The 18,214-nt window shown below is 39.2% G+C and overlaps 1 protein-coding gene across 2 annotated transcripts in view; it reads left to right on the forward strand.

Annotated features, from left to right (window-relative positions):
- The window catches only part of JAG2 (jagged canonical Notch ligand 2), a 100,483-nt gene that overhangs the window by 17,588 nt on the left and 64,681 nt on the right, over nucleotides 1-18,214 (forward strand). For both annotated transcript variants that reach the window (XM_067554946.1, XM_067554945.1), the window contains exon 3: nucleotides 16,947-17,001. In XM_067554946.1, the coding sequence (XP_067411047.1) occupies nucleotides 16,947-17,001 (55 nt within the window). The remainder of the gene's footprint in view (nucleotides 1-16,946; nucleotides 17,002-18,214) is intronic.

The following is an 18,214-nucleotide window of genomic DNA, read 5'->3' on the forward strand; positions in this document are numbered from 1 at the left end:
AACTGGTTGCCTGCCATATTTGCTATTCTTTCTGCACATCGAGATGGTTTATTCGTACACCCTCAATAAGGTCTCTTTAAAATACAGCCAGCTCTTGGACTCCTTTTCCCCCTCATATTAGCCTCCCAGGGGATCCTGCCCATCAGCTTCCTGAAGGAGTCAATGTCGGCTTTTCTGAAGTCTAGGGTCCATATCCTGCTGTTCTTTCTTCCTTTTGTCAGGATCCTGAACTCTACCATCTCATGGTCACTGCTGCCCAGGTTACCACCCTCTTTACTTCCCCTACCAAATCTTCCCCGTTTGTGAACAACGGGTAAAGAGGACCATGACCCCTAGTAGGTCCCTTCAGCACTTGCACCAGGAAGTTGTCCGCAACACTCTCGAAAAACCTCCTGGATTGTCTGTGCTCTGCTGTATTGCTCTCCCAGCAGATGCCAGGGTGATTGAAGTCCTCCAGGAAAACCAGGTCCTGTGATCTGGAAACTTTCACTAGTTGTCTGAAGAAAGCCTCGTCTTCCTGGTCTGGTGATCTATAAAAGACACCCACCACAAGATCACCCCTGTTGCTTTTGCCTCTAAACTTAACCCAGAGACTCTCAACAGGCTTTTCTCCAGTTTCATACTGGAGCTCGGAGCAATCATATTGCTCTCTTACATACAGTGCAAGTCCTCCATCTTTTCTCCCCTGACTGTCCTTCCTGAACAGTTTATACCCATCCATGACAGTGCTCCAGTTCTGTGAGTTACCCCACCAAGTCTTGGTTATTCCAGTCACATCATAGTTCCTTGACTGTGCCAGGACTTCCAATTCATCCTGCTTGTATCCCAGGCTTCTTGCGTTCGTGTACAGGAATGTAAGATAACTAGCTGATTGCCCTACTTTCTCAATATGAATAAGGAGGCCTTCCCTGTTGCACCCTCCACCTTGCGCTTCCTCCTGGTGTCCCACTTCCCCACTTATCTCTGGGCTTAGGTCCCCATCCCCCAGCGAACCTAGTTTAAAACCTTCCTCACTAGGTTAGCCAGCCTGCCTGCAAAGATGCTCTTCCCTCTCTTTGTTAGGTGGATCTCATCTTTTCCTAGCAATCCTTCTTCCTGGAACAACATCCCATGGTTGAAGAATCCAAAGCCCTCTCTCCAACACCAACTGCATAACCACGCATTTACTTCTGCAGTTCGATGGTCCCTATCTGGGCATTTTCCTTCAACAGGGAGGATGGATGAGAACACCACTTTTGCCTCAAACTCCTTTATCCTTCTTCGCAGAGCCACATAGTCTGCAGTGATCCACTCGAGGTTGTCCGTGGCAGTGTCATTGGTGCCTGTGTGGAGGACTGGGAAGGGATAGCCATCTGAGGGCTTATGAGTCTCAGCAGACTCTCTCTCCGTCACATCCTGAATTCTAGTTCCAGGCAAGCAGCACAATTCTCGAGTTTCCCAGTCTGGATGGCTGATGGATGACTCTATCCCCTTTAGGAGGGAGTCCCTGACCATTCCCACCCGTCTCTTCCTCCTGGGAGTGAAACCCCATGGAACCCCCATCCCTATGACAATCATCCTATGCCTTCTGATTTATGGGGCCTCCTTCTCATCCCTTCCCTCAGATGACTCTTCCAAACTGTTCTCTGCCATAGCGCCTGTGCAAAGAGCCTGAAAATGATTGCTTACCTTTATCTGCACTCCTCCTTCTGGGGGGTCATGTGCTGCCAATTTTCTTCCCCGTTCTTCAGTTTCCCCTGCAGTACCCTCTCTGATTCTTCCGCATGCTGTACCTGCAGTAACAAATGGTGACTTCTATCCAGAAAGTCTTAGTTTTCTTTAATGCAACCCAGTTGATAGTTGGGTCTCTAGTCCCTTTAACCTTCTATTCTCTTTTCTTGAACCAGTACAAGTGGCTTTATTTTCATTAGCTGACTGAAGAAAGATTGAGGGGAAGAACTCTAATGTTGCTTTCCCAAACTTTGCTTATTGCATTAGCTCTGTTTCCTGTTCTGGCTCCAGCAGGTGGAAGTAATTCTTGGCTTTGTTTTGGAAGCTGATAAGCATTAGGCCTGGGAAATAAGGCTACATTTCAGTTTGTGTCTTTCTTTCTTTGAGTAGCCTTTTTCCTGACATCATAGCGATTTGTGAAAGAATCTGTGTGTGAACAGTGTGCCTCACTGCTTTGACATCTGCATGAAATGGCACTGTGGGAAAAGCTCTTGCTGCCTTTTTTTTTTTTTTTTTTTTTTTTTTTTTTTTTTTTTTCTCCTGATACATGCAGCCTACTAGGGAGCACTGGTCCTGCATAGTGGACCTCTGCATGCATGCCCATGTCTCACGCTGAGTCGGTCAAACATTCCCCCTCAGTCTGAGGACCTGCAAAATGTGGTGGGATCCTGCTCTCCTTAGTGGAAGGAAGTGATGGCATTACTAGATGTGAGCATTGCTGAGTTCCTGGAAATTTCTCCAGCCTCTAAAGAGGACTCCTGAGAAGACTTTCTCACAGTACTTGTGTATTAATCAAAACCTCTCCCGGCCTGGTAGTGTTTATGGCTCTACTGATTAACGACTTTCTGGAACTTAGTGCAGAACTTAGTTGTTTGAGAACTAAAAAACCAGGGGGTAGGCCTCTGTGCAGGCTTGGATCCAGAAGGCCTGTATTTTTTCCCCCAAAAATATAATTGGGTTTGGCTTAGGTCTACCTTATTATTGCCTCCTTGTCCCCCAGTTCTGAAACTGTACTCTGATTGATCCCTATTCTAATCTGACAGCTGGTGCCAAGTGCACCCTCCTGGGGCTATTCTTTGGAATGCATTTATATCTGCATGACATTTTGATGTTAAAACAAACAAACCTAAAATAATACAAAATTAACATGGCATGCACTGAATGGAATAAAAACTGGCTAATGGATCTCAAAATGTAACTGTAAAAAGTCAGTGAACTGGTTTTTGAAAAGGGTCCCAGAGGGTTCAGTTCTTGGCCCTGTTGTTTTTTCTCAGGGACCTGGGAAATAAACCATAAAATCATCATTGATTTGCAGAAGACCCAAGAAATTAGGAGAGCAGTAAATAATGAAGAGGACAGGTCACTGATACAGAATGATCCAGATTGTTCTTGTAAGCAAAAAATATGTATTTTAATGTGACCAAATGTAAAGCTATACATCTAGGAATAAAGAATGCAGGCCATACTTATGGGATGGGGGACTCATTCCTGGGAAGGAATTACTCTGAAAAAGACTTGGGGTTATGCTAGATAATCAGCTGAACATGAACTCCCAGTGCAGTACTGTGGCCAAAAGGACCAATGCGATCCTTGGATGAGTAAATGAGAATCTCAGGTAGGGTTGCAAGTTATATTGTCTCTATATTTGGCAATGGTATGACTGCTGTCGGAATACTTTGTCTAGTTCTGATGACAACAATTCAAGACAGGTGTTGATAAATTGGAGAGGGTTCAGAGAAGAGCCATGAGAATGGTTTGAAGCATGGCAAAACATGTCCTTACAGTGATAAGTAGACTTAAGGAGCTCAGTCTAACAAAGAGAAGGTTAAGGAGTGGTTTGATCAATCTGTAGGAACCTGTGCGGAACAAATATGGTAGTGGGCTCTTCAGGCTATCCAAGAGCCCTGCCAGGAATTCAGGTAACAAACCCCTTCCTTCAGGAACAGATTGGGTAGGAAAGTAGTCCGTGGTTAAAATATTTTGGGTTGATTCTAGGAACTTGTTAAAGTATCTGGAGACTTCAAATTTATGGATGGCTGACCTGAAGTGGTTCATTAGGGGAATTCTTTGTCATAAACTTCTGGGATGCCTATATGCTACTTCTAATTTAGCTTTAAGACGCTATCAAGTTTGTATCCATAGCTGGAATTTCCAGGTTGTCACAGTGTCTCATGACTTCAGGTGATGAGTCCTTTGCCACCTATATTAGGGAGGTAGAACAATTTATCTGGATGACAGATTGTTAAAGAAGTCGGGTTTTTTTGTTTGTGGTTTTTGTTTCCTGAGACTTTTTAAAACAGGAGAAAAATCCTTGGATGAAATCCTGGCCCAGTTGAAATCAGTCAGGCCTGTATTTCACCCCTGTTTTTGACTGGTTACAGAAGTGTAAAGGAGCATGGCTTTCTGATCAACAGATAGTCTTTCGAGAGTTTTTGGTCGTAAGATTAGTTTTGATATTTGGCTCAGCAATTCGAGTATCAAGCTGGTCCCAGGTTTTGGAACAGAGTGACAACTGTAGGTCCAGTTATTGATTAGAACGAGGTCTGGGGGGGGGGGGAAATATCAGTTAACCTTTAGCTCTGTCTTTGTCAAGCAGAGCCTTGCTGTGAAATTGTATGAGACTATCATAATAGGATAGTTATAGTTTAAAGGCTCATTTCTACAATGTTTCTCAATGTACCTGTTTGAGTTTCATCTTTCTGTAAATGTGTTTTTTCTCATAAGGCACAAAATAATGGAATTTTGTTGAAATCACAAAAGAATTGTAAGTAAATACATGCTTAGTTTAGCTAGTTTATTTTTGTATTATTGTAGCACCAGTCCTGGATCAGAACTCCATTGTGCTAGGTGCCGTATTAACACAGAACAAAAAGATCTCCTCCCTAAGGGGCACTGCATAAACAGTAAACCAGATGTCTCATTTCATGACATAAATGTATGTTGCTGGTGGATAAATCAGCATAAATGTTTTTGTTTTTTATTAAATCTTCTCTTAATAATGACAACCTTGGTTGATCATCTTTCTATGAGGTAGATCCTGACTAAGTCTAGACACATCCTTAGTTTAAAAAAAAAACAAAAAACAAAACGAAAAAAACCTGTCCTGGTTATGTGGCTAGCTGTCAGTGGATGGTTGTCCATATGTTTCTTGAAGAGATGAAGTTCTCTCAAGGAGACATTAATCTGCATATGAAACTTTCATTTTCTCTTTATTTTCCTTGTAAAGGAGACTCAGATTAACAGTTCTAAACACTTTTGGCCTTATTCAGAGGGTGTGTACTTACATTCAGTAACTGTACCATATCAATCCTACAGAATTTTTTTAGTATTTACAAAATCTGTTCTGTCAGCTTTTAGTGTGATGTACTTTAAGTAGCAAAGCCAACACCATCTGTTACATAGTCCTTTTAAAAACAAAAAAAAACAGGTAAACTACCATTTCAGTGGACTACTATACATATGCAGTGCACTCTGGTTTCAGATTGCGGCTTTTACTAATTTTAATGGTGAGAACATTACAGAAACCACTGTAGTATCGAGCTGTTATGTGACTTTTTGTGTCATAATTACCACTATCTTTGTGAATTTTGGGGGGGAAGAGGGGAGGAGGTGGAGAATCTTTTAGCATCTCAGACTGAAAGTTCCCTTTGAAAGCCATAAGTACAATTCTACAACACAGAATTTTTCAAAACTTTCTTGTTTAGGGATTTGACTGGTATAGAATAAACTACTAGTCTACTCTAAATGTGACCTAGATATTGTACTGTAAAACAAGAAAAAAGATGAGAAGCCTTGCTTTGCACTCTTCTGATTGTTCACCCAACCTTTCTTTGACCTGCCAAACATTTTACCTTCAACTAGAAGAGGAGGCATAGTTTGTCTGTTATGGTTGCAGAAGACCTTCTAGCTCTTTGGTGGTAAGGAGGAAAGCAAATCTCTGACACCACCTGATCAGCCAAGGAATTTGTAGTTAGTTTGTAAACTCTACTTGCTTTGGCACAATGCTGACTTTAACTGAATGTAAAGTATAGTTGTTTATGAAACTCAATGCTCAAACCTTGAGGCATGCATGTGTTTTGACAGGCAAAAACTTTTAATCTGAAGAGGAGATAAGTACTTAGAAATGGAGACCTACCTAAAGTAATACAGGATTATGTGAAGTCTTCTCACCCAGCCTGGAAATGTAGTTAAACATATAAACTGAATTTTTGGATGTTTATTTCAACTGGCCATAATCTTATTTTGAATAACAAATATCAAAATTGAATGTCAAAGTGGGAGTACAATGTATTGCACAGACAGCCTCAAAGTTGCCATAGAAAAGTCATGAAAAGGATTAACTTTGTATAAGTCGGTTTTAAACAAGTTTTAAATGGACTATATAAACTCTTGATTCTCTGGCCCATATAATCAGAATACAGTTACACTGATTATTTTTTATTTTAAGTTCTACTTTTCACAAGTGTTTTCTGCTTAAATTATTGGTTGATCAAATGCACCACTGAAGAGTCTAAAACCAAGCCATGTTGCCACTATGGGGCTAGTTTCTAGGGTATGTGATAAACTAAACAATTGTCTTTTGGACAGGTTGGGACTCTGAGTGCACAGGACACTTATGAAATGTGACTTAGCTGGAAAGTCTCTCCCGTAGACATTTGTAGTTCCAATACCATGTCTCCATATTAGACAACATCTGTGAAAGAAAGTATCAAAGGGACCCTCATCTGGATAATTAAGAACATCTGGGCTTGTCTAGCTTGCTCAAAGTCTAGGGAGAGGATACAATTAAAAATTTGGTTTCCAAACGCTAATGTCCAAATTGTAGCGGCTGAAGTTGTGACCAGCCTGGAATCAAGAGCCCACACACTTGAAACTTGGTCTGTGCAAGAACAGGAGTTACTTATAAACATGCTGGAGATTATGGCCTTCTAGAGACCTGGTATTCTCTCTACCTTCCCTTGCAGGTGTGCATTCTGTCCCAAGTGAGCTTTTTCATTGCCATGTGTCTAGCAGGGAAGGAGAACACTTAACAATGTAATGAGTCCCCTTGGTAGATCCTGATGAGTGGTCTCTGGATTAGGGAGTGACAGATCAGACCTTCCTTTAGAGTGGTGTTGGGAGTGAATCTCTGCCATTGGACTAAACAAGAAGCTAATGTCTTTCTTTTCACAGCTCAGATAAAGAACTACATTAGCAAGGGACATGTTCTTCAGTCACCGGAGAGGAGGCTGCTGTGTGCTTTTGCACCATACGCTCTGGCAGCAAAGGTATTGGCAAAGTTCGGAAGAGACAATATTTGATCCTACTATGCCTGTACTGTGCAGACAGATGTGGTTGTAAATTCTGTTGCAGATAGCAATGCATCAGGCTATGATTCTGGTTTTGGATTACTCAGAACTGGGGCACCTTACTTCATCCCAGTCCCAGAGTCTTCATTGATAGTTTGACTCACAAAAGTGTGTGTATAGATGGAGAACATTGTATTTCAGAGCAGGTGGCTAATGTCTTTCTGGTGGATGCCAGAGGGAACACAATTGCCAGTGGAAAAAGCTTGCAGACCAATGTTGAGTCCTCTGTTCATCAGGTGCAAAAACTAAGTGATTGAGTACTTTAATTTGAGTCTAATTTAAAGGAAGAGCTCTCTCCAGATATTTTGGTCTATCATGAATTTACTAAAAGTAGATCAGTGTCTCTGCAGCTTAAAACAACAACCTTGTTTTATGAAAGATTAATGAGGTCCTAACGAGGTGGATAAAAATGCCTCTCTTCCTTTCCCCTCTTCTCAATGGAACAGTGTGTCATCTTCTTCCTGGTCACTGACTAACTTGTATGGTGGGTCTTAGGCTCTAGTTACTGGTCCATTGAATGTCATACTTACAATAATAAGGTTCTATGGACTTGGCACCTTGGAGGGAAATCTAAAATATAATTCTCCATCTTTAATGAGCCTATTTGCCTGACTGTTCATCCAACAAATGCATGCCCATCTCTGTACACTTGATGTTCAGAGATCCTTTTGGGATGCTACTTGGACTAAAGCACTTAAGTGCACTCAGTTCCTTGTTTGTGTTTGTGTGGTGGGTTTTATTAAATACCCCTTTAATAGCATTGCCCAACAAAGTGCTATGTCTACGCAGATATCGAATAGCAGTTCACATTGTTTCCTGTCTTAAAGTAACACATTCTAGCCCATCACTTTGGCATCTGAGTATTTTCCACATCAAATTAATACTAGTAGCTAAGTCTGTGGTGGATTTCATAGAACCTCTGGATCACCTCTTCTCGAGTAAAAATTCTGCTTGGGTTTTTTGTTTTAAATTTTTATTTTATTTGGGTAGATATGTCAATGTCTCATCCTTATTATGATTAAAAGGCTTATTTGAAGAGGAAGATTTTTTACAGTGTTTCTTAGACTGATGAATCTCAAGTCTGACACATGTGCTCTGCCATGGCCAAATCCTCTTGGGTGGGCCTTGTGATTTTTGTATCATCCAAGAGGCACGTAACTGTCTTGGCAGTTCTTGATGTAGTTTGAAAATTGGTCTTAACAAATCTTGTTTAAAATTGAGGTAAGGCTGCTACCACTATCTGTTACAGATGCCTGTAAAATAGCAATTTGTTCCTCTCTCAATATACAAAGTATTGCTTGGCTTTGACCTCCAGAAAGAAATCTCTATTTGGCACTCCCCAGGCCCCAGAACATCCATGAAGTTTCTTGCATAAGAGAAGGAAAAGTTACCTAACTTCTGCTTCTCTGAAGAGATCGGTAGTTTTTGTAACCTCAACTTTGAGAATATCTTTTTGGAGATCTAATTCTTACCTTTTTCTCCTGGATGCATTTTATCAATGATCTTGAACTAGCTATTCTTTCTAGGAACTTTGCCTCCCAAGAAGTTGAGTGAACTGACTGGATTGTTTGGAGATCCCCTGTACGTGATTCCCTGGCTATCAGACAATGAGTAGGAGCTTGGATCATGTTCTGACCCACTAACCTAAAATGTTCTCTTAGAATGCGGGGGGGGGACGGAGGAGTTTTAAGAGCTGGGAGATTCAGCCACATTGCACTGGATTAATAGGTTCGGCTATGCAGGAAGCAATGGTGAGAGGTTCTTTCTATTAGTTCACTGACCCTTGGTAACTATTGAGTCAGAATAATACCGCTCTGTGAAGTGTAAGAGGCCTGAAGTGAGGCAACCAAAATGATGGAATTGAGCATCTACAACATAAAAGCATCTCCCCCCAGCCCTCTCTGAGGCCTGCCCAGGATAAGTGATGTTACTCGATACTGGTGGGATCCTGCTTCACTGAAGACTGCAGACTGTGAAACTGGAGTAGACAATGCATTCAGAAAAGTGCTAATTTAATCATGGAACAGAAAATATATACTACTTAACGTTTGGATTTAGCAAGGTTCACTGGCCAGTCTCTTCCATTTTATAATGCATTCCTGGCTTCCTCCAACTTTCTGTCCCTTTTAAAATATTGGTTAAACTGTTAGTGACAAAATCCCAAATGCAGTTTAATTTAATTAATGGTAAATCCCTTTTTAGTGTACATAGCTTGTTATGGAGTCAGAAACAATGCATCAAGTGTCATGTCCTGCTAACAGTTTGCAGTTGTACAAAAAAACTATTTTTGGACATGAGGGGAGGAATACAAATTAGCTAATGACTTTAGGTTACATTTATAACCTAATCTGTGGTGTGTGTATCAGCAGGCTAAGCATGATTAAGATGCATCTTTTTTGGTATGTTAATATCTTTGAAATTAGGATCTGATCCATTGTGTGGTGGTCTGATTTTTGAGAATATATCATAAATGTTAAAGGTTTCACCCATGAAAAGACATTGCCAAATAAAACTATTTTTGGGCCCACTTAATGAAAATCATTTAGCAAGTGGCTTTAGTTAACATAAAGCCTTCAAATAAATCATCCTGAGGACAGTGATTGTTTTATTTAAGAAATCTTTAAATGCATCTCTTCAGATAGCTGAAGAAATAGTCTAATGAAACCTCATCAGATAGTTCTCTTTACTTTACAAAGATTAGTATTTCTTAGAGAAAGTTCAGTTTCTAACTGGTAGCCTTTAACACCTTCTCAGTTGCTTCATTCACATTAACACTTGATTGGGTTTAATCACTTCTGTTTTGAAAGAGAAACTAACACTTCAAAGTAAAAAAAAAAAAAAATTACAGTGCAATCAGCTGTTCATATCTTCTTTATATGTCAGTAACTCTCTCTTTAAGTGTTGATCAAGGGGGGAAAAAAGCTTTTGTCCTCTAGTGCAGTGTTTCTCAACCTTTTATGTAGCCAAGTACCCCATAACTTCTGAAAATTTTAATAAGTATCCCAACACTCATTTCCCACTCTGGGACTGGGCGGGAAGTGGGGATCTGCTGCCTGCCTCCCTTCACTGGGTTTTTCGCCGTGTACCCCCTGCCTGTGTCTTGTGTACCACCAGGGGTACACTTACCACAGGTTGAGAAACTATGATCTAGTGTAGCAGTTGCTATCCCAATGATGAACTGTAAATGCTATCTGATATCAAGCAGTTTCCATTAGTTGGTTCATATAACATACAAATTGGTATTTTATCAGTTTTTAACTTCATACTGGTTAGAAAATATACAGTAGTTCGACTTTTCAAAGTAGTTTCACTGGACATGCTGCTTTTGAAAGATTTCTATCATTGCTTATTTAGTAAAATACTTTGGAAAACCATAGTTGACAAAATCTATGCAAGAACAATGACTGGTTGCATTAATAGGCAAAACTTGTCTAGGCTATTTGCCTATATTCTAATTTCAATGTATTTAAAACTAACTTAAATCTCTTGATAGAGTTGTGCCTTTTTGGAGTTACACTTTTGGCTGGTGCTTTGTTATAAAAAAAAATAAGGCAAGACATCAAACAAAAATAGGGCTTGGCCTGTGGAAGAGAGCAGTGTTGCTACTAGCTTCCATAAATCGTTCCCAAATTGTTGCCTCTAGGAATTCAGAACACTGTCTGGTATTAACCTGTTGTAGAAGAACTTTGTCTTGCATGTGGCAGAAGTTAAGTTACATTAATTCCTAGCTGAAGAGTAAGAACTTTGGTACATTCAACCAATCTTATGCTTGATCTTTTAATACTATTATAACCAAAACTGTACTCTGTAGGACTTGAATAAAACTATTTGGTATTAGTACATATGACCATGAGTGTTAAATGATTGATTTTATGATAAGATCAATATATACAATATTTTATTTATATATAAAATGCCATAATGTAATCACATGACTATTGAATAACTTTTGATAGTCGGGCCATAATCTTAGATGCCTCAAGATACCTTCAAAAAGATAACTGAATGAGTCTAGAAGCTCTGTGTATGTCAGATGAATTTCTGCTATAATCTTATAGGGAGATGCAAGCAAGCTAATACAAAGCTTTTCAGTTTCATAGAACAAACCCGTTATCAGCTTGAAAAAAGTTCTGCAGATGTGAAACTGTAATAGCTATATGTGCACTAAATGGAGGACCAAGTTTAAGGAGTTCTCTTCTTTTAGCATTAAGTGTATGGTGGCTGTGACCCCCTTTCCACCACAAAGATAAATTCCTTTGTTTAAAGATATTGAATGTTTTGGAGTTGTGAATGGGGTGAGAAGCTGAGATGGCCATGTTTGTTGGTATATTTCTTTAGAGAGATAGAAGAGCAAACACCCAATTGAAGCATAGCTCTATTTGATGGAGGTTCTGATACCACACTCACAACGGTGCAGTTGAATGAAATAGTGATTATGCAAAACACTTATGCTCTTCTCCACAGCCAGGTGGAAAGCAGGAAGTTTTATAATTGAGAACTGCCCTAACTGAGAGTGTTACTTTAGTATAACTACTGGGGAGGGGAGGGGGGACCACTAATGGACAAATGTGTAGTAGTTGATAGCATTTTTAATCTGAAACTTCTTGGTGAGGTCTTTGGTAATGCCTTTAATATTTATATTCTCACTTACGAACAGCGGTAGTTAAACTACGTTTATGATCCAGATATTTGGTACTAAGCAGAAGTAGCTATGAAAGACCAGGTGAGATTGTGGGACACCAGCAAGTTTCAGAATTTAATGACATGGGTCCTTCCTTCATAAATTTTCTGATCCTATTTATGCCTTACATTTTGAGATGTCACTTTTCAGCACCATTTCGGGGTGGTGGGACAGGGAGAACTTCAGTTTTACAAGACTGGCTTGCACCTTTCAATCTAAATGAATAATAAATACATTAATTATAAAATAAGTAATGTGTTAAATTTGAGTTCAAAACTTAAATTGCACATGCATGATCATGCAATTTGTGATTGTCTGTCAAAGAAAACTCTACAATTTTTCTGCACTTTACATGTGTAGCATCTTGCAATTTCATTGTTGTATTCTTTTAATTTTCCTTGTCAAATTATTGTTGGCATATTGGGCACCTGTGTGTTGTACATTTTCTCTTTAGCCACCATGCAGCCTTCCTTTGGTGCAATTCAAGGGATGAGGCAGTCTGCCTCAGCTGACTTTGGTGGCTTGTATATGCCTGGAAATTTCTGTTGCTCCGCATATTATATATATGACACTTTGTTGTACGAGAAGCGGCACATTTATGTAAGGTTGAAGAAAAAAATACATTTTGTATTACTTTAAAAATAGTATACTACTGTGTAAGTATAGGCTGAAGGTGCTGCACCTTCTTCAGCTGGGGGACTCTTAAAGTGTGTGTAAGTGCATAAAATGCCTCAATCCTGTCCACACTTTTGCACTCCTGTGAAGTCCTCTCAGCTCATATGTGCATCTCCATTACACTACAGTATGTAACTAAATTAGTCATGTATGCATTCTCAGTAAAGTTGTCTTTAGCTGTAAACTTGATATGCATGACAAAATAAATTGGACAGGCTGTCCAATGACACTCCTCTCTGACAGAAACACCCCTTTTCAAAGCGTCACAACTTGGTCAAATAAAAACCAATACTTGCTTAAAGGCTCTTATTCTCAGTGAGGGTTAATACCATGCTAAATTTTAGTTTTTAACCCTCAGCCACCTCAACTGTAGACATTTTTTAAAAAAAGTTGCATATGTCTCTTGCCTTTATTTTGAAAAAAAAATAGAGGAAAGGGGGTTATAAATGTGTATATGATCCTCCTTAAAAGCTGAACTGTTTTTTTGTGCATTTACCAAAAATGTTCACTTTTTGGGGAGAGTTCAAAGTTGAAAAACGTAACTGGATTAAACAGAGGGTTTAGGATATAAATGGATTATACAGTCTTAATTAACAAGTATGATCTTCCAGAACTGTTAAGGTTTAGACAACCTGTATCACAGTATAAGCCTTGGTCCCATCTTGCAAACAGTTATGCAGGTGTTTTAAGCAAGTGAGTAGTTTCAGTGAAATCAATGGGACTACTCATGCTTAAATTAAAAAAAAAAAAAAAAAAAAAAAAAACCCTACACATAAGTAGTTACAGGATTGGGGGACCTACTGTTTACATTTGTTGGTGAATTACATACAGGATTGTACTCTCTTTGAGTCCCCTTCCTCTGTTTTTCAGAGGTATTTTAACCATCTGAAGAGACAGACGTGTCTGCACTCTAACAGCTAATACCTATAGATACTATATTGCATCTGAAATACAAACCTAATTTGAATTGTTACCACTCTTGCATGAGTTGGACTTAATAATCATGGGACCTTAGGGTTCCAATGGACTTGACAAAGCTATTGCATACTTTCAGTTTAAGAAAAGTTTAGTTGTTAATTTGATGTCTGGAATCGGGGATGTTAGTACACAGCTTAATAATTACTAATTAATGCACTTAATGTAAGGATAGTGATTCCTGAAATGCGTCATGCTAAACCACATGTTTGAAATAAAAACTCAGAGAAGCTGTGGAATAATTAAACTGGACTTTACCTCAAGCTTTCCTATAATTTAGACTAAACTGCAATCTACTTGGATAGCTATAAAGAACTTTCTTGGACAGTGGAGTGTATTTTTGAGTAGCATTCAAGATAGGTTGGGGCTCTGCAGAGCCATTTTGGGATTGGTGTAAACAGGCATCACTGTATATACAGAAAGTACTGTTGATTACTGTATGTGCAAAAAAGGGAGGCAATCTGAAACTTCTAGTCTTGAGTGTCTAAAAATCAGGTCCTAAAGTATGTTGCCTATTATTTTAATGCAATAAAATATGATGTAATGATGCATTAATGCTGGGAACACCTTTAAGAGGTTAAAACTAAGGACTAGAAAGAACTCTAATTCCATACATAAAAATGTGATAAAATTCTGAGTAGAGGGTCAGGGGAAGGAGTAGGTATTACCAAGGTATTTGAGCTCCTATTCAAAAAGCAAGAGAGCAGCAGAGAAACGATGTAATATATCAAATATTACAATATCAGTACTAAAACAGTGTTCAGTCAGAGGGCTGCCAAAATATATTATGAGAATTTCTTAACTACCAGAATACAACTTTACATCTCTGTATGTAATCTCTGAGATTTTACGTTTATACCCTAAATAATTAGTGCATGTTTCTTACACAGCTACTAAGATAAGTCTTAAAACTTTTAGAATAGCACAGCTACATATCCTATGAGAAGCAGTTGAAATGATCCCTCTTACTTAAAAAAACCAAAAACAGCAGCTTTGGAAATGTGAAGACTGCTATGCTGTCATGCTTTGAACAAGTAAAGAATTGTGTTTTTCCCCCAACTCTGCTCTTACCAGCTGTCCTTTTACAAAGGCAATCTCTCACTAAAGAGAAGATCCACTTCCCTGCCCAACACTGTTGCTGTCCTCTTGTTACCTCCTATAGGGAGAAATAGGGCAAAATCTTTCCTGCTACCTTGGTAAATAGAAAACAGTTAATTTTAGTATCAATATCAGTTGAAAAGCAGCAAAGTGCAGGAGTCTGCAGAATTCTAGAGAGAACCCTCAAACCATAACAAACTGCATCTTTAGCTGAAAGTACATGAGGTACACTTATTCAGAGACTGTAACCAGTGACCCCAATAGTCACATAACTGAGTACACTTGTATCTAAAAAACGAGGTCTAGAAGATGCATGTCTATATAGGCCCTGCTGACTCCTTGTAATATCCCTACAAGAACCAAAACAATTGGCATTTAAAAAAAAAAAAATTGTATTTTTATCTTCTAGGGATGCTGCACAAGTTTTATGCTTTTAATGCAGGTAAACTTTGGAATCTTAGTCCCTATCAAAAGAGCTTGTTAAGTGTTAAAGAAATTGTTGTAAAAAACTGGTGTACATCTGCTAACGTAAAGGTAGGGTAGCCTTAGATAGTAGGATGACGATCTTTTCAAAATGCAAAAACAGGACACATGCCCCCTCTGTGGCTCTGCCCCGATCCTCTTACCCCTGAGGCCTCACCCCGTGGTCAGGCCAGAACCCAGAGCCACCCAGGGAGACCGGGCTGCTGTGAGGAGCCCCAGACATGCCACATGTCCTGGGTGGGGTGCTGGGATGCCCAATAGCAGCCCTAGGCTTGTGTCTCTGGCCTCTGGGGAATGTTGCCCAGGGTAGGTGGTGGGTCCGGGGCACCCCATAATGGCCCGGGCTCCCTGGGCAGCTCTTACTATTGCCCAACTCCAGCTTCTGGCCTAGCCAGGGGCAGGGCCTTGGGTGGAAGAGGAGGAGCCAGGGGCGGGGCCTTGTGGCAAGGGGGGCAAGGCCCTCCTTGGCGCATCCGCGCCCCCACCCCCCTCCCCAGGGAAGAAGCTGATGCTGCACCTTATCCTCAGGCAGATGCAGAGCGGTGCTGCAGGCAGTCAGGATAAATTGCTGTCATGGAGTCATTCAGCCTTGGACCGGGACTTGACAGACACACACACACATTTTGGAACTGCCTGCCCAATTAGGGATGGGTGGTCACCCTACTAAGTAGCCTTCCTTGCTGCCTCCTTCCAAAAATCTACATAAATTGATCCAGATTCCTTTTCCTAACATGGGGCCTTCTATTTGAAAACTGAACTTGTCCAGGTCACTTCAGCTTTGTAACTTGCTGTACTTAAGGAATGCAGCAGATACTAAATTCTGTACAACTAAGTGTGGTACGTGAGAACTTTTTTTATGCCTCTAATTTATGCATAAAGTTGAATGAATATTGTATGTATTTCTCATAAGAGTTCTGGGGTGCCATTGCACAGCAGGTTTTGTTTGTTTTAGTTAAATTTATGACTGCTTCAGTTTGATTTAAACAAGACTGTAAGATAATATAATAGATAAAAGCTATTCTCAGTTGTTGAAGCTCAGATCTAGTAAATATTTAGACCTACAAATAGGGCTTTAAGTTCTTCTCTGACTAAGCTCAGCACTTAAATGTGCTAGGCAGTTAAAATCAGATTAACTGGATATTGTGGTTAAAAACAATAAAGTGAAGCTTTCAGCAGTCTTGAATAAAGTAAAGCTTTTTTTCCCTCCCACCACTGCCTCCAAACCATAGCTACTTCATTCTAGATTACAAAACCTCTGAAGTGTTGCTTTCACTCTTTTCCTAGAAAGGGAACAGGTTATTCACCAAAGTACATTTTTCACCCTCAACATATACTGTTTAATTTTGCTGACGAGCCCAGCCTTTTCCAGGTGCATTCTTCATATTTCCTCTTTTATAAAAATTTCAGTCCAAATTTTCAGTAGGTCTGAAGCATGGAACACTATAAATCTAAATCAGGGATCAGTTTAGACTATTGGATTTTTGGACATCTCCACATTGTGGTTTTTCCTTTTTTTAATATAATTTTTTTAGCCTAAGCACTTTTATTAGCTATTTCTTGTAGGTAGTATTTCCATACATCTGAAGTGAAGTGTTCTTATTTTTTTTTAAATGGGACTAAACTTCAATAGTTGTGCTGATCTGCCCAATTGAAACTAAAACTTAGGTTAGATATAGAGGGTCTTCAGATGTGTTTTGTTTCTTAGTGCTGTTTATATTTGTTGCTTAAACCAGCTCTGCAGGACGAACTAATGCTGCTAATGCAAGTTTTTAAGTAGTACTTTTAAAGAATTTCAAACCTTACTTAAAAAAAGTGAGGATTTTGAGATGGCTAAAAATGCTTAATGTTTTTGAGATTGCTATGCTTAGAACCTCGGATCTCTCATGGTAGTAACAAATGCTGTTTCTAAATAACTGTTTGTGGCTGGCTTTGTAAATGGTTGGTTGGTATCTAACTCGTGTTTTATTTCTTTTCAGAGATCATTCACATTAATAATAGAAGCTTGGGACTGGGATAACGAAACAAAAAACAGTGAGTATTCATGAAGAACGTCTATATTTTGCTCATCCAAAAGTGTATTTACACAGTGTACAGCAAAATTATGTATCTTTGAAACTGGAATCTTGGATTTGGGAAGACTTATCTGAACACAGGTGTCCTGGGATATTGCGTTGAAAATTGGAAGTTTTAGCAGGGAAAAATGTAGGTTAAAAGTCACTAAAATTTCTAATGTGGTTCATTGTTAGAAGTAAGTGAAACCTGTGAAAGCATAATAATCAGGGGCAGACATCTATAAGCATATACTATACATAGCAGCTCTCTGATACGTGGAAAATTTGTTAGAAGTGCTATGCAAGGAAGATCTTCTTAGAACTCTGACTCATTTTTGTCAGGGGTTGAATGATGGCAAGCGAATATCCTAGTCTTCGATTATAGTTTTCTGTTGTGTTTCAAATGAAAGCAAGTCTTGAGTTGCTCTTGTTGCTAGGGGAATTTTGCCCACAATATTGAGCCACTCACAAACTCTTCTTTGGCCTCTGCAACTCATACTGTGGAGGATAAAGTTCTGGAATAGCTTAATAAGTGTGGTTAGTTCCCTATTTTCATGGGCATTAAACTAAACCCTGTTTCTCTCTTCCCCTTCCATCAAAAGAAAGTGTAGTTAAATATGATTGACCTCTGTAGCTAACATTCATAATGCTGTTGTAGTGTGTTTTGTTTGGCGTTGTTTTTTTGGTAATGCAATTCCTTGTGTAATTTGTTTTTGCCCTATAATTTCAGTTGATGTCTTAGTTTAGTTTTTTTGTAAAAAAACAAAACAAAAAAATGTATTTACTAACTCTGACTAGTGCAGGAAACATGGGCAGGGATGTCCCCTTGCTGTACCTTCAAAAAATAGAGCATACTGTATCAGTACTGTAAAATTTTAAAATGGATTGAATAAACTGATGACTATTTCGTCTCCTAATGATGTAAAAGAATCTAATTTGAACATCTTCTTTAGAAGATCATAAAGGTATATGACTGTGATATGTCATTACTTTTTGTTTCTTGCCTTGATTAGTGATGCTGGGTTTTGAATGTTAATAGTAGTTAGAGCTTCACGACCTCTATGATGGCTACTGTTAAAGCTGGTTTAAATTTAGAGGAAGGTAAAAGAGGTTGGAAATCTCAAATTTTCGCAAAATTTTCTTTTTCAGACTAGCTCTAGCTTTTTCCCCCTCACTTTTTTACCAGCTCATTT

This window comes from Emydura macquarii, unplaced genomic scaffold (genome assembly GCF_026122565.2).
Source record: "Emydura macquarii macquarii isolate MOO-44397 ecotype Brisbane River unplaced genomic scaffold, CSIRO-AGI_Emac_v2 contig_1551, whole genome shotgun sequence".
Lineage (NCBI taxonomy): Eukaryota > Metazoa > Chordata > Testudines > Chelidae > Emydura > Emydura macquarii.